This window comes from Cicer arietinum, chromosome 5, assembly GCF_000331145.2.
Source record: "Cicer arietinum cultivar CDC Frontier isolate Library 1 chromosome 5, Cicar.CDCFrontier_v2.0, whole genome shotgun sequence".
NCBI lineage: Eukaryota > Viridiplantae > Streptophyta > Magnoliopsida > Fabales > Fabaceae > Cicer > Cicer arietinum.
Window position 1 is genome coordinate 73,692,156 of NC_021164.2, and position 16,504 is coordinate 73,708,659.

Sequence of the window (16,504 nt, forward strand, 5' to 3'; positions counted from 1 at the left end):
AATCAATGGGCCATTGGTAATTACAAAGCACTGGTTAGGATAGAAATTTAGATTGGTATGCAAACTTTATTGCCTCGATACAATTATCGAATTTTTAAAGAAATTTGTGAGCTACTCAAATGTTGAATTAATTTCACGAATTAGGTTCTGCAGATGATTACAATGACATTTAACACTAGTGCTTATAGAGTTAGTGATTATATGGCCTGCCATATCCTATTGGCTATGCCAGTTACCTAAAAGAAAATATTTATAAATCTATCATTGATTTCTTCCGCAATTACCTGCTCACTTAGAGATAAATAGAATGCGAGCAAAGTTATTGAAATATAGTCATAGTTGAGTTATTTATGGTTTCATTGTGATAAATTTCCCAACGAGGAATTCATTCTAATTATAGCTCACTGTGGAAGATCGGCCAGGGAGAATGATTGCCAGGCTGAGAAATTATGTTGAATAGGATAGCTTGGACTGGAACTTGCACTAGAAACTTCATTTTGCGGAAAAGATTGGTCGAAGAGGTGGAGGAGACCTTGGATTTGCACTCGAAGTCGATTCCTCGCTCGTACAACTATTACTGTCATAGTTGATAGCAAATGCGCTTTGATTCAAGCTTATTGCTCTCTTACAAATTCCACCATTGTTACTTCCTAAAGGGAAATTTCTATTCTTTTCCCAAACATAATGAAAGGTCATAAAATTTCTACGCCTTCTAGTGTAAGCGTCCTCTTGTTTTGCAATGTCTTTGACGGATGGTGAAGAAGCAGCATCTGCTAAACTAGTAAAGGATTTTGACTTGCCATCATAGAACATTGAGATGCCCTTCCTACAAATTAAATAACATGTCATTACACACTAATATTTGAATATTGTTAGGAGTAGTTGGAGTTTGTTAATTTGGTTGAGATTAATTACAAATTAAAGATTTTTAAGTTTAATTAGGATTACTATATAAATTGTTTCATACTCATATTTTAATCAACTTTTATTATTGAATTAATTCTAAATATTCAATTTTTCTCTCAATTATTTCTCTTTTTGTTGAGCTCTGTTGTGCTTCTCACCAACGCTAATTTTTATTGAAAAGTTGCATGATCACCAAATTTAGGCAAACATATAGTTTCAGTTAATGAGCTCCCAAAATTTACATCAAATTAGTTTATATTCATTGTAAAAACATCAAACATAATTAACATCAATTCCAACTCAATCTTAACTAAATAATATATTACAAAATGATTCTTATCCAAACACACTAAGGATGTGTGATCTGAGAAAGGTAGTTGAAAGTACCTGATGGGTAGAACATGTTGGAGGGAGTCCATCATGTCCAATGGTTCATCATATTTATAAGCACTCTGAGCCTCACTCTCATTCTCTATGTCCTCCAACTTTGTATCCCATGAAACATCGCTGTCTTTCCCGATGGATGATGTTGTCGAAGATGGACACTGCTCAATCTCATCTTTACCCTCTAACAACGCCAATGCTTCTTCTTCTTCTTCTTTCGTCCTCATCTTAAACAAATGTTGAACGGAACCACCATTCAGACCAACTCCCATAAATTTATGTCAAACAAAAAATCTAAGCCTAATTTATAAAGAAAGTGATAAAGAATAAGAGAGACTTGGTAGAAGAAACGGGCAGAGAGACAAAAAAACGTTGTGGACTTCCTTTGTTAGTTTCCTTATTTATAGTATAATTCTATTTTTTTTCTTTTCTAACTATATTTTCTATATTAAGCTTAATTTATCATTTTCTAGGCCTTGCATGGACCCCAATGTAAATAGATATTTAAGAAATGCTAACAACACTATGTTTACATCTCATCTTTAAAGACTCACGTTATTTTTATGTGAAATTAAGGTGGTTCTTATCATTCTACTAAATAGGTAGTAGAACTCATTAATTTTGTGAGACTTTTTTTATTTTACGTAATTTAGTGACGGGTGTGTTTGTTTAAAGGATTGAAATTACAATTCTAGGAATGTTATTCCTTGAAACATTATTACTTGGAATTTTATTTCTATCAAAGTGTTTGATAAACAATTAAAATTCCAAGGAATATTCTTAAAATTCATTTAATTTAAAAATTAGAATTTTTTAAAGAATAAAATATAGTGTTAAAATAATGTGGTAGTGATAAGTTATAGATAGTTACTTTTATTTCCATGGGAATGTAAAAATCCCACACGCTTGATATGAGAATGTAAATAGAGAAAAATATTTTTAAATAGAAACAAATATAAGTAAATTTTATTCATGAGAGTAAAAAGCTCTTTGGCACAATATATTAAAACTTGAAACAAGCATGGAAATAAGTTTCCCAAGGAATTAGTTAGTAATCCATGAAACAAACACTCCTTCAATCATAATTTGAATGTTGAATGGAGCGTGTTAATAAAAATATTATTAAGATTTTAATATATATTTCACATATTTATCTAACAAAAATATTATTAGGATTTTAATATCTATTTCACACATTTATCTAACAAGTATGTTTAAGACACTTGTTAAATAATAAAAAAAAGTAAATATAACTTTAAAAATTCGACATTCAATATTTAACCTTTTAAAAAATAATTTTTTTTACATTAATTTTAATTTTTTAATAAATATCATAAGAACACTTATTAGCATGACACATAATATATTATCACTTTAATATTTAGTTTCTTTACAAAATTATTTCAATATTAAGTTAAAAATAACATATATCACTTCATGTGAAATTATTGAAATAAAATAAAATTATCACTTTGTTAAAATAAAAACAAAACTTATTTTGATATATTCTTTTTTATCTTGGTTATAAATAAAAATATCTAATATTATAAAAATTGGTTAATTTTTATTGATTTTATACACACACACATACATATATATATATATATATATAAATAAAGAGTATTTTAAGAATGACATAATTAAATATATCAAAAGTAGATAAATTTGTCTTTTTTTAATAAGGTATTTTTCTCAAAAAAAAATCTTTAGTATTTTTAATAATATCAAAATTATCTAATAATTTTTCAAAAAAAAAAGTAATATATATTACTATGAAGTTCACTAGTAATATATATTAAAAAAATTAGTAATATTTCAACTAAAAATTAGTAATATTACAATTAGTAAAATTAGTAATATTTCAATTAGTAATATTAGTACTGTGAAGAGATACATTAAAAAAAAATATATATTACTGTGAAGTTCACTAGTAATATTTTTCTTATAGAAAAAATTAGTAACATATTAATTATGTGTCAAAAAATAATAGTAATATTTCAACTAAAGCATATTTAAAGTTTTGTTTTTATTTATTTATAAGTTTAGAGCGATATAAATATAGATAAGGGCTGGCAATCTAACATGTTGCTGGGAACCGCGCAATCAATGTGAAATTGAACGAAACCTTGAGAGGCTAGCCACGTGTATCTCTTCTCAACCTATCCTACCCAACCACATTCATTTTTTAAGAATTTTTTTTTTAATCTTATAAATATGATTTATTTTAATTTTAATTAAAGTTTTAAGAATTTTTTTAATAAAAAAAATAATGATATAACTAATTTTAAATAAAGCGGTACATAGTAAGAGTGTGATTATTGCTAATTAGATAATATTTAATATTTAAAATTAAATTTTATTTTATTAACTTATTTAATTATTTAATTAAAAACTTAAAATTAATTAATTAATTAAATAATAAAAATTCAATAATTATTAAAAAAATTATAATATCTCATTTTTCTTACATTATACCTATTAATATTTTTAAGATTAAAAATATATAATATAAAGTTCTTTTTTTTTCGTACAAAAATAAAATGCTAAGTACCTTGGCACTTAGTAAAAAATTAAATATAAAAAAAATATATTAAAATTTTGTATAATTCGTATTTTAAAATTATAAAAAGTATAATTTTTAACTCATAAGATTTTTTTTTTCTTTTTGGTTTCTATTCTTGAAATAAAGCACTTTCATATTGAGAAGTGAAATGGTAATTGATGAGGTTGTATTTTTAAGAATAATTAAAATATTTTTGGACATTGTCATTGTTTTTAAAAATGTAAATAATTGTTCATTTAAAAAATATTTTAACACCAAATCATTAACTAAAATATTAATTAATAAATGTACATTTAAAGCTAAGATATGACATCTAAGTACAAAGCATAAAATACGTTAAAATCATAAATTGTGGGACAACAAATATCATTTTTAACTAGTGTGACTTGTATAGAACTAAATAGATATTAAATAATTATTATAATTCTTAATTTTTATAATATATTTAAATTTATCAATATTATTACAAATACACCCTCAAATGTTTGTTTTGTTCATAAATTTATAAATCAAATTTATTAAAAAAAATATCTTTGAAGACTTAATTAATTAACAACCAAAATGATTAATAAAAATGTATATAGATTTTTTTTTGTATGAAAATTTTTCTATTTTATCATATCTTACTATAAAAGTGGAGTATAGTAATATAATATAGCAGAATATATAAATTTTATTAGATATTAATGGAAAGTTATTTACATTTATAGTACACACCTTTCCTCTTGATTTTAGTATATTTCAATATTATTATAACAATATTCATACCTTTTAACAAAATAAAAATATTCCTCTTGAATTTAATATATTTAAATATTATTAAAATTATATTCATACCTTTTAACAAAATAAAAATATAGTAGAGACATATTTATTTGTGAAAGAACACATAAGCTATGCTATAAATTTTTTTCTTTATCGTATCATTTATTTTTAAGTATATTAAGTATTAAAAATATTTATTTTTAAAAAATTAAGTGTAAATAGTTGCAATTTACGGAACTTAAATCTATAATATGCATATTAAGAGATGTCTTTTTACCAATACAAGTTAAACCATTTGAGATTTTTTTGTTTTGTTTTATATATATGAAAGCTGTCAGTAGTATATACTCCACGACACGTGATGCGATGAGGTGTATAGGAATGAAGAAGGTACAACTTATCCATAAACAAAAACAATGGTGTAAGCCGTAAGGTAGGTAGGTAGGTTAGGTGGGTCCCCTTTTGGATATTGCAGATTCAAAAGCTGCAGCGTCCGCATTCGGAGACACAAAACAACCACCACCCCATTGAACAGCTTTCGAACAATTTTTCGCAGTTTTTTATCTTGACCGTTAGTTGTAAATTTGACCATTTTATTTGAGATTTGGATTTTTTTAATTTTAAATAATATTGATTAGGAGTGTGTAAAATATTTGATTAATTAAATTATATTGATAAATTAATTTACACTCTACTAAAAAATTAAATCAATTAAATAGTTTATAAATTGAACCACATCTTTAAAATAATTTAGTTAATTAAATTTAATTCAAAAATCTATTTAATAATTTTAATTTTTTTACCTTAATTAAAATCTTTTATCTTAAATTATTTTTGAAATTTTTTATTTTCCTAAAAAATAGGAAATATCGGAAAAAACAAATTTTAATCATATTTTTATTCAAAAATTTTTAAGAAAAAAAATTTATCTAAAAATAATCAAAAAAAATTTCTTAAAAATTTTTATATTTTTTTTTTTGAAAAAAATTAAAATTTTCTTTTGAAAAGTAATTGAAACTTTTTATTTAAAAAAATTTATCAAGAAGTTTTTTACATTTCTTTTTCTAAAAAAATATTGATATTTTTTTTTCGAAAGTATTTCAAAATTCTTTTTAAAATATATTTTAATTAAAAACTTGTTCAAAAAATTAAATTAATTTATATTTATAAATCAGTTTCAAACCGGTTCAGAATTGCACTGAACTTGATTTGAATGTGATTTTTTAAAATTAAATTAAACCATTAATTTGATTCAATTCAAGTTAATTTTTACACTATTAACACCTTTAATTTTGATCACTAATTTAAAATGAGATTGTTACGATCGATTAAACATTATGTTGTAACTTCAAAAAATCTAATTTCTAGAAAATGGATCCTTCCCCCTTTTTTTATTAAGAATATATATATAATTGAACTCTTCATATTTACGTGTCTAATTGAGTGTCACACATTCATTTATAATTTCTTGTATTGCAAGTGGCAAAGAAGTACTAAATCTCTTTGATCTAACATCTCAAAAAAATATTACTAAATTGATACCACTAATAATTTTGTAAAAAATGCTGACAAGTATTCTCAATGTATTTCTTAGTATGATGTTAATTAAAGGATGGGAACCCTTTATAAAACTCTATGACAATTTTTACACATGGATGAACATGAAATTTTTTTAAAATTTTAAGATTAAAAGAAAACTAACATTTGTATTTAAATATTTTCACCAACGAAACAGTGAAATTGAAGCTCAAATATTTGTGAATTGTGAATTGAATTTTTATTAATTGGATCAATTTTTGTTTACCACAAATTAACCAAATAAAACTTTTGCAATTTGGATGATACTTCACGTCTCACTAAATTTATAAGATATGATAAACAAAATTACCTATTTTAAAAAACCACAACCAAACAATGATGATCATAATTACAACAAGTAAGATTGCAACACGCATTAGAAGATAATGAATCTAGCTACTCATCATTACACACAGGTTTGTCCAATATTTTTATAGGAAGAGCATTTTCTCTTTTTTACCGTTACTCCAAGTATAAATCATTCCTCTAGGGAGAATGTAAAAGATTTAAAATAATCACAACATGCTTTAATCAAAGAAGTAGATTTCACTTCGTGAGCTGTCCAAGTAGTCACCCTAACCACCGAAGAGTCTAAAGTCACTAAATAAAATTTAAAAATATGAAGTCAAGAAATTACTTGTATCATGGTTCATATATGTTACTTTCCCATTTAATTTACTCAATAAGGTACATGCTTATCAAATATGCCAAATAAAAACACAGACCCACAAAAAAGCAAGTCTTGATCCATATATGTAATTTTCTACTGCTACTACTACATAGTGCTAATTTTAAAATTGTCTCCTAATTTTAGAATTATCTCCTAAGTACAATTCATATAATAGTGGTAGAAAAACTCAAACTAATGAGAAGCAGATTTAAATGTGAGATCTTCCACTTCTATATAATTAGTGTGTGAGTTTCGCTATTAAGCTCACTAATGTAATTAACCCAAAGAAGCAAGTTTTGCTAGAGCTCCAGCTGCAAGGGAGTTAACATATGTACAAGGTTCAGTCTTAGGTGAATCCGTACGTTTATCATCGAACTTGTCTTTGCAGTCAGGTCCACCAACAATGGCTCCAGTTAGTTCATGTGGGTTTGGTGCGTCTCTTTGAAGCCATTTTGAAAAGCTCAATGCACAGTTTATCTCTTCATTTGGTGGTAACTTTGGCACTGAAGCACCTCTATGGTGAGCTTGTGTTGGTGGGTTGTTTCCAAATCCTACCATGTATGATCTTCCTTCTGGATTTTTCCCCAATATGTAATCCATCTGTGTGCAACAATTTTACCATCCAAATATTAGTCATTCACTCTATACCACCTTAATTCACAATTATAAGCAAAAGTCAAAAATGTATTTGTTCTAAATAATTTTTGCTTATATTGGCGACCCTATAAATTATGTCTATTGTTTATTTTCAAGATATATAGATAATGTGTGTTTGATTCTGCGATAATAAAAATTGATTGAATTGAAAATAAAAGTTAACTGAATATTAAATTTAAAGTTAAAAATCAAATTTTAGAAGTAAAAGCTCGAGTTAGTTTCAAGTTAGAATAAGTTGTATTAGAAAAACAACCAAATTTGTCTAAATCAATTTTCCACTTCTAAAATAAATTTTGCAAAATTGAAACCAAACATACTAAAAAAAGAAATTAGTTGAAATATTACCCAAAATGTTGAGAGATAGAAAAGATGGATTTTGTCTCAAATTTGGTTGCTAAATGTTAGAGGTCACAAAATTGGAGACTAAATTCATCTAATTTTGTTTGATAATAATAAAAATAATGTGGATATGAAAAATGTTTATACTAACTTGTTTCTTAGCAAAGGCAAGGAGATCAGATGAGGAAAATTGTTTGCTTCCACATGTGATTTTCTGTTTATATTTGGCAAGCAAATCACTATATACAGTGAATAAGAAAGCTGTGCTAGTGGCATATTGTGTGTTGGCTCCATCTCTCAAATGAATAAACCCACCTGCATAATAGTCATAGATATCTTGTATAAAGATGACAATTAATTATTTCAATATAAATACTATATAGTTCACAAATTGAGAGAGTGAATTAACTAACCAGGAGACAAATTAATTTGGTGGTAAGGACTATCAGGAAGGACAGAGCATATGAAACTTTCACCATGGGTTTTGAATGTTTCAAGATTTTTTTGACCTTCAAAATGTAACTGAGTAAGAAGGACTTGAACTCCAGCATATTTTAGATCCCAACTGAATTCAGCTACACTTGCACTAATTGCTTCTTCTTGTATGTATTTCATGTACACTTGTTTCCTTGTTGCCATGTATAGCCATGTTGCTGCCCACATCAATTCATCCTATGTATATACATCACATAAACATGTACAATTAATTATTATTATTATTATAATCCCAAAATTATTAATTCACTCTCATATAATCCATCAGTAACAAAATTTAAGCAAACAATTACATGTATTATACATGTACATTTTTGTTTATATTTTGTTACAGAAGAAAATTGATTAGTGAATTATGAAAGGTTTGTAATTACATACATTGTAGCCCGAATAAGAGCAGTAGAAGGGACATTCTCCATCATAAGTTCCTTTATGCGATTTCGCCATATCGAAAAGCTGTTATGAAAGTATGATTAAAAAAAATGAGTTTTTGATATTTCCCATGTAACCAAAATACTATAGGTTATAAATAAACATATTTCATATTTCATGTGTATGTTAAAGATATATAACCATACCAATTTTGCTTTGTTGAGGAGTTGACGAGCATATTTTTTATCGACGTGTCGAAAAACAATGGAAGAAGCAGCCATTGCAGCCGAGGTTTCAGTTGCAATTTCAGTTCCAGGTGTGTTACTATCAATTTGCAAAACAGACCTTTTTGTTTTCATAAGTTCTGGTGGAGCCCAACAATGATGATCTTCTTCTGCATCTCCTACTTGAACATATAATCTCTGTCTTCTAGAACTAGCTTTTATAAAATAATCTGTACCCCATTTAATTGCATCTTGAATATTTCCTAGTTCCTTTGTTGCTTCAAATTCTGATTTGTAAAAAATTGCAGCCCATGATAATGTAGTAACAGTGAAAGCCATTGGTAATCCATATTTCACATTATCCCCTGCATCATAATATCCACCAGCTAGGTCCACCTATAAAAATTATTCAATAAATAATACACATAAGCTCAAATTATTCATTTTATGTAAATTTGATTTAAAAAAAGTTGAATTACTGAAAAAAATTAGCGATGAATTTTATATTTTTTTGTCTCTAATTTTTGTCCCTGATTCAATTTTTTGTCTCTAATTACTGATAATATTTTTTGTTAAGAAAAAGAAAGAGACATTAGCAAGTTTTCCGTCGTCTAGTGCTGAGTCTCCTCTCCAAGGAACCCTATTATTGGGAGGGAGTTTTCCTGATCTTTGTGCCTCTAAGAAAATAAGGGATTTTGTGAGAGCCTCTTTATAATTAAATTCACCCTTAACAAATATTATCATGTTTCCTTGGAACAAAGTAAGCCATGCTACAATGATGGCCCAATATAATCTTTCAATACCCATTAATGAATTTATTAATACAACAAAATTAAACCCTGTGATAAATTATTGGTAGAAAGGTGGTGAGATGAGGTGTGTTGTGTTGTTTGTAAGAGGCTGCTTGTGATTGGAGTTTATAAAGAAATGTAAAAAAATGGTTCAAAAGTTGTTATGATTGTTTTTTGTATGAACCAAGGATTAGTAACTATTGCTTTGATTTCGGTGTTTGGTTTGATTTTGTTTGTGTTTGTTATGGCGGGAAAAGTAAGGGAATTGGTTTTAATAGAGGATGGTTGTGAAGAAAAGAGACCTTAAAGCCTTTGATTATTTTGTGTATATAGATTTTGCAACCTCCATTTTGAACCCAATTTACACATTACTATTCTCAACATGCGGTGGTAAGAACAAAGACAGTTTTATTATCAACCAAAGATGAAATTGGTGAATGAGGATGCACAACATAAACCCTCTCATTTTAATCACCTAAAATCAACAAACAAAACGATTTTTTGTTTGTTTGTGAAGTGAACGGTTCTTATGTAAGACTAATATATTTTTCAGCAGCATTTGATTTTTTTTTTGTGTGTGGTAATGTAAGGGGTCTAAGTCCATCATTTCATTCATATTAAATTTGTTGCCTAAAATTAGACTCAAATCTTTGGTTGCAATTGATGAATGTTATATTTTTACAAAGATCTATAACCAATGTTAAATTAACAAATAATCCATCTGGTAAGTGTATTAAAATGTAAAAAATTATTAAATCGCAATTAAAATTACACAAAAAACATTGTAAAATAATACATGTTAGTGCAATTAAAGAAGCGGATAGAGGGATATAGAGTGTTCGTCTGGAAGAATAGTTACATAAATAGTATTGCAATGCAAGCATGGTAAGGTTGCACACGAATCCTTAAGGTATAAGTATAACTGAAAATGAAAAGGAAAATAAAAAAATTATCTTTACACTTCCAACTTCTAGAGTGGCTTTTGCCTCAGCATGATCTGAGACTATCCCAACAGAAAATCAAATATGTTAAATGATATGTTTTTTTCTTAGAAAAAATATCTAGTGTGAAAGTAACCATGTCAATATCATACTCTATTAATTGAAATATTAAACTGTTCTGGTCGAGCACAGAACTCTTCAACACAATAAGTATAGTTGCCACTTGCAGCACAATTGTGCAAGTGTTCCAAAGATATTATGAACTCGGAACAAGAAAGGGCAGGTAGTTAGGTACAAAGCAAACATAATAATCTTTAAATTAACTACAAGCAAGCACACACACTAACACATAGTTATATTGGTGTAACCTCATTTCTTGGCTCTCACTGCCTATGCATTCCACTCACAAGACTCAAATCCGAAAACTCACTTAAAAAGAAAATCAAACTTCTCAATACTTTGACTAACCGACGTTGGTATAGGTAAAACCTCATTAATGTTAAATAAACATCAACATTGGATATGAAATATATATTAGTGAACTTGAATCAACATTAGATATGAAAAATATAATTAGTGAAATTAGAAAGTGCATTACAGGTCATAATATCAGAAGTATTCAGAAAGGCCTTTCCCTATCTACTCATTCAACAGGATTTACTTGACATAAAATCAATAAATCGATTATATACCGTTGTATACCCGACATCTAGTATACCCAAAATCTGGTTACCTCTTCAATGTAAAAAATGTTTTATCCCTCTTATGCACACTGTTGCATGGTCATAATAAGCCAGCTTCAAAGAGATTCCTCCGCCTCAACGTCTCGTCAACAAGCTTGAAAGTCTTCTTCACAACCTTCTGATCAAGGGCAGTGGTTCGATAGATCTTGAAGACTCGATCTACACGGTCAGGAGCAGAGCTCTGGAAGTATAGTTCCTCAAACTTTTTCTTCACAAACCTGTAGACATAGTTAACCAGAGTTAATTAATTGTTTAGATAATGAAATCTTAACCGCAACACTTGATTTTAGTAAGGATCAACATGTATTGCTGGAATATGAACGCTTTCAATAGTTAGAAATCAAATCAACTATTTTGCTTACTCATATGCATGTTCAATCTCTTGTTTCCCTGTTGAAACTGGCTGATAATCTTTGAACCATTCGCATACATTGAGTGGGACCTGCACAAAGAGGAAATGATAATAGGTTCTCCCAAGGATGACGAAGTGTACATGTATGGATGGCTCTTACCTTCAAGATCTTCTTCTCGAATATGTCAAACTTGTTTAAAAATAACATGAAGGATGTTTTCTGTCAAGAAAAGAAAGGAGTATCATCACTCACTGAGATAGATATAAATGTTCAGTGCCAAAATAGTGTAAATCTATCGATCTAAGTGTCATATATAGGAGGAAACAGAAAAAGAATTAGTAGACACTAGAATTTACGATGTTAGAATTTAACAAGTGCGTAAAAGGAAACCTCAAAACATGGTTGCTTCAGGATCCATTCAAAAAGTTCCTTAGTTTCAATCATTCTGTTCTTGTTTTCATCCTCAAAAAGTGTTTGATCATACCTGGAAGGTAAATCAAATCAGCTTTTCAAATCTCATAAGTACAATGCTCTTTTTTTACTCAAGGCTTTAAATTATACCAAATATTAATTTCAAATAATAGGCACATCAACATGCTTTTTAAGTACAACTAGGACCAAACGTTGCGTAGAAAAAAACAAATACAGTTGCAAGAATAAACAGCTTATCTTTCCCTCCTAATTCAAGTCAAACATGTTTTTGTTTATTGGCAAGCATTTTGAAATGGCAAAATAAAATTAATTAGAAAGTATTTTAAACATGACTTATAAATTTTTGTAGTCCACAATATTTGTATATAGAGTTGTCCAAACAAACTTTTTCGTTGTCATTAAGAACTACATTTATTAGATATGAAATCAAATGACAGGCCATACTCGCTAATTGCAGCACAGAATATTACAGCTGTGACTCCTTCAAAAAGATGGATCCATTTTCGCCTCTCATTTCTCTGGCCACCGACATCAAAGAGTCTATAGACTTCACCACTTCTCTTATTTTCTCCAACAGGACTGTCAAATAACAAAACCATAGTAATCAAGTTATCCATTCTGTAAATCCTATTGTGATTAAGAAAATGCTTGATTAGAAAAACAAATGAGTAGCACCAATTGCTACGATAAAAACTGTTCGTGCAGCATCAGGAACTGAAAGGACAGAATGTGGACAGTAATAAGCATGCGTTGGTATCCTTAAAGACGAAACAATCACGTAGCTCAGTATGTTCACCTGAATTGAATCTCCACAACACCGGTTGTACGAACTCTTGCATACAGAACATCCTCCTGTATTAGTAAAATGGAGTGAGAAATATTGAGAGATTCATGACTTTATATCACCTTCAGAATTGAGGGTCCATAAAAAAAACAGCAACAAAAATTATGCGGATCTCTTCCAACATATGCTATGTTGTATTTGGTGTGCGGACTTAGCACCAATATTTTGCACTGTAGTATAATATAACAACTCACAACATTAATATACTTCTCACTTCTAAAATTAAGTTGATGCATGGATAAATTGCTTCCTAGATAAAAAATGCTGCATTTGATCCCTTCATTTTTTCTCCATGAAACAAACTCCAAAACAATCTTATTAAATAATACTACTTTTTTATACTTTTTGAGTAATTAGAGTAACAGAAAAATGCCACAAGTTTCAACCCGTGCATGTGAAAATAAATTGGACACTCACAGTTGAAACGTTTAGAAAACCCAAAAACAACACACTTGGAGAAGAAATAATTTGAGATTGCAATTGACATAAAGCAAATAAAACATAAATTTGTAGTTAGTTAGCATTTCTACCTTTAGCAAACAACAATAGAATGGTAGATTGTTAATAACTTAATACCTTTGTAGGAACGTAATCCACATCTGATAGCCTCTGCAAATTTTCCATGAAATATTTAGTACAATCAGGAACTTGGAGTTCATTACCGCGGGCATATGTTTCCTACAACAAGAAATTTGCACAAGACATACATACTAAGTAATTAATGTCAAACAATAACTATGTATGTGGATTAAGGTAAAGCAATCAAGGTGCAATCAGCCACCTGAATGGCAGCATCCTCCCAGAGAGTCTCTATTTCCTTTGCAAGATCCTGGGTGAGATGTGGGTAATCCACCCTGCCTCCAATTTCTGAAAGTTTTTCACCAATGTCCTGCCAGAAAAATGAAGCTCTATTTGAATTAAGAAAAACTTTGACAAAGTGATAGATCTCTCTTGAACAACATACAAGATCATAAACTACTCATCCTTATTGATAAACCATAATAGGGAATTAAGGAGAGGTTAGTAGTGAACTACCTTGTTTTCATCGGATATAGCAAACTTTGAAGAATTAAGATCATTCTGAGCCAACTCCTTTGACCCATCATGCAGTACCTGTTTAAACACATCAAGTAAAAACTAAGGATTACAGTTTTCTCGAGTTGCTCCATTAAACTCAACTCACGTAAAACAAAAAATCTTCAGAATATGAACACTGAACTCTATCTAATTTTAAGAGGAAAAAATAAATATCAACACACCCTTTCAGGTATTGCGTACTTTTATAGTCTGATACACATTAGCATAAATGACTGGTGTGTAGCTTCTTAGCTCAGCCTCGTCAAAGCCAGTTTGAAACAGAAGTTTTATCTGCATAAACAAACAAATGAATATCAATAATCTTGCAATCACATGCTATCTTAGAAAGTTGAGATAATGCAACTTCTTGCCTGCTTAAAGATTGTAGACTTCCCCGACTCTCCTGCACCTAAACAACAGAGACATTGACACTTCAATAAAAGTAATTATATGGAAAGAAACAGACTATAAAGAGACTGTAAAATTTCAAGAACTTCAGTAGTTGCTCGAAATTGATGAGCATTAATTTTAAAAAAAAAACTATATGTGAAGTATATATGCAACTAAGATGAAAAGGGAAACAGACCTAGTAGTAGAAGTTTCTGAATGTGTTTTTCAGCCTTTGTTTCTGACTCTATTCTTCTTTCAATTTCTGCTGCCTGCAAATCCATGCCCCAATGATCAAGTTAAGGCCTATTCAACAGTATATGAATATTTGCAACTGAATAATTATGCAATTTCTCAAGTAAAACAAACCTGTGCATTTTCTTCAGTATCAGAGTCACGATGACGGCGATTTCTGCTGCATACTAAGCCCATATTTTCTGTTATAAAAGACAGCAAAGTAGATGCACAAGTCAAGCTCCACCAGAAATCAGAATCAGTGTTTCCACACCCTTCTCTAACGCGTACATGCATTAGCAGGCTTTGAGTTCACCTAACGAGAGAACTAGGGCATTGTCAAGAGCAAACAAAGACAAGCATGTTGCCCCCTCTCGAAGGAGTATTTGGGCATGACCCATAGTTTACTGATAACTAAGCAGGTCGCTTGAGTATTTAAACAAAAGTTGTAATCTACAGCCCAAAAGTTTGAATAATAGAAATGAGCCGCAATCACTCTACAATAAGAGACATAAGCACAATTAGCTGAACTCTGTGATCAAACTGTGGATATTCTTTACTTGCGTTTTTTGTATCTAATTCTTTTAAACCGAGGTTTCTATTCTAACATATACCTAAATACTAGATTCTGAATCCACAGAATAAAATCAAAGCAGAGCTAAATAGCAAGAATAGTTAAACTAAGCCACAATCTGCATTGATATTAGTCAAAATAGTTTCCGCAACAGATCTGAAGTCCAGAATTTCTGTAACCAAGAAACTAATTTTGAAGAAATCTTGAATATTCAATTCATTCTAACAACTTGAATTTTAAATTTTTTTATGAACATTTGCCTAAACCCCCATGACCAGTACAAGCAATTCCAACTCAAGGATTTTAATTTATTTTTCCATTATCCTGGGTGAAGTTGAGTTATGAGGATAATTAAGATGGTAGTTAATTTGGGAATTAAGCAGAATCATCAATTTATCAAAATTATTTTTAGGCTGAAAAAAAAAAAGAGTCCTTTTATTTTATTTATTTTGAGCTAACGATTCCAAGTTTTGAATGTTGATTTGATTCCCTCCAAATGAAACTATAAAGTACAATAAAAAAAGCACGAGCATGCAAAGTACAATCGCCTCATGAAAAAGTATATATTAAAATAAAATAAAAATAAACGGCACAGAAATCGAATGTAGAAAACCACACAAAAAGTTAATTAAGAGGAAAAAGAGAAACAGTGTTTGCATCTCGATCTGCATATGCAACACCAAATGCAGAGAGATCTCATGAGCAAAAAAAAAACGAAGAATGTTTGGAAAGAAATTGGGAATGGAAGAGGGGAAGGAGGAGTACCTGAAAAGAAGGAAAATGGTGTCTCTTTTTCGGATTGGTGAAGTGAAAGTAGAAAGCAAGTTCAGTAGCGTTGTTTGTTTTTTGTGAATACAGAAAACAAGTTCACATGCTACTACTATATATTGTTGCTAATAACAATAACAATGACATTTGCTGTTTCGTTTAAGAAGATAATTACGTATTCTACTATATAATAATTGGATTAGGAGGAATGTGGAAAGAAAAAATAAATTATCCTCTCACATTACATTTATTTTATAAAAAATGTTATCTACGGTTCCCTGAGGACAGAGAGAAAAAATAGAGATTAAAATATTGATGTGGTACACATTTTTTTTTTTTCGTTTTAATAATTTAACAGTGAGTTGATCAAAGTAATTTAATAAAAACAAGAAAAATAAATATTTTTT

The 16,504-nt window shown here is 28.9% G+C and overlaps 3 protein-coding genes across 5 annotated transcripts; all 3 read right to left on the bottom strand.

The window, feature by feature from the left end:
• Positions 1-91: 91 nt before the first annotated feature.
• LOC101499695 (protein OXIDATIVE STRESS 3 LIKE 1) lies at positions 92-1,688 on the bottom strand. The gene is given in 3 exon segments (XM_012716129.3): positions 92-506; positions 508-826; positions 1,294-1,688. Coding segments are annotated over 3 exon segments (738 nt in total). The 5' UTR covers positions 1,563-1,688; the 3' UTR covers positions 92-356.
• Positions 1,689-6,928: 5,240 nt separating this feature from the next.
• Positions 6,929-11,053, bottom strand: LOC101499388 (endoglucanase 16). The gene is made up of 6 exons (XM_004501370.4): positions 9,545-11,053; positions 8,936-9,349; positions 8,736-8,813; positions 8,276-8,534; positions 8,014-8,177; positions 6,929-7,466 (listed from the first exon to the last, which is right to left on the bottom strand). Exons 1-6 carry the CDS (start codon positions 9,758-9,760, stop codon positions 7,143-7,145), a joined length of 1,455 nt encoding a protein of 484 aa, XP_004501427.1. The 5' UTR covers positions 9,761-11,053; the 3' UTR covers positions 6,929-7,142.
• Positions 11,054-11,201: 148 nt separating this feature from the next.
• Positions 11,202-16,252, bottom strand: LOC101498626 (guanine nucleotide-binding protein alpha-2 subunit). 3 transcript variants are annotated; one of them, XM_004501369.4, is made up of 14 exons: positions 16,095-16,252; positions 14,891-14,958; positions 14,721-14,793; positions 14,506-14,543; positions 14,336-14,425; positions 14,093-14,170; positions 13,839-13,946; positions 13,634-13,735; positions 13,010-13,065; positions 12,658-12,792; positions 12,172-12,265; positions 11,941-12,000; positions 11,791-11,870; positions 11,202-11,646 (listed from the first exon to the last, which is right to left on the bottom strand). In XM_004501369.4, exons 2-14 carry the CDS (start codon positions 14,951-14,953, stop codon positions 11,469-11,471), a joined length of 1,155 nt encoding a protein of 384 aa, XP_004501426.1. In that variant the 5' UTR covers positions 14,954-14,958; positions 16,095-16,252; the 3' UTR covers positions 11,202-11,468. The 3 variants fall into 3 exon arrangements, with proteins under 3 accessions (XP_004501426.1, XP_004501425.1, XP_004501424.1); XM_004501368.4 differs by having other exon boundaries at positions 14,891-15,071; positions 16,095-16,247; XM_004501367.4 differs by having other exon boundaries at positions 14,891-15,252; positions 16,095-16,233.
• Positions 16,253-16,504: the final 252 nt, after the last annotated feature.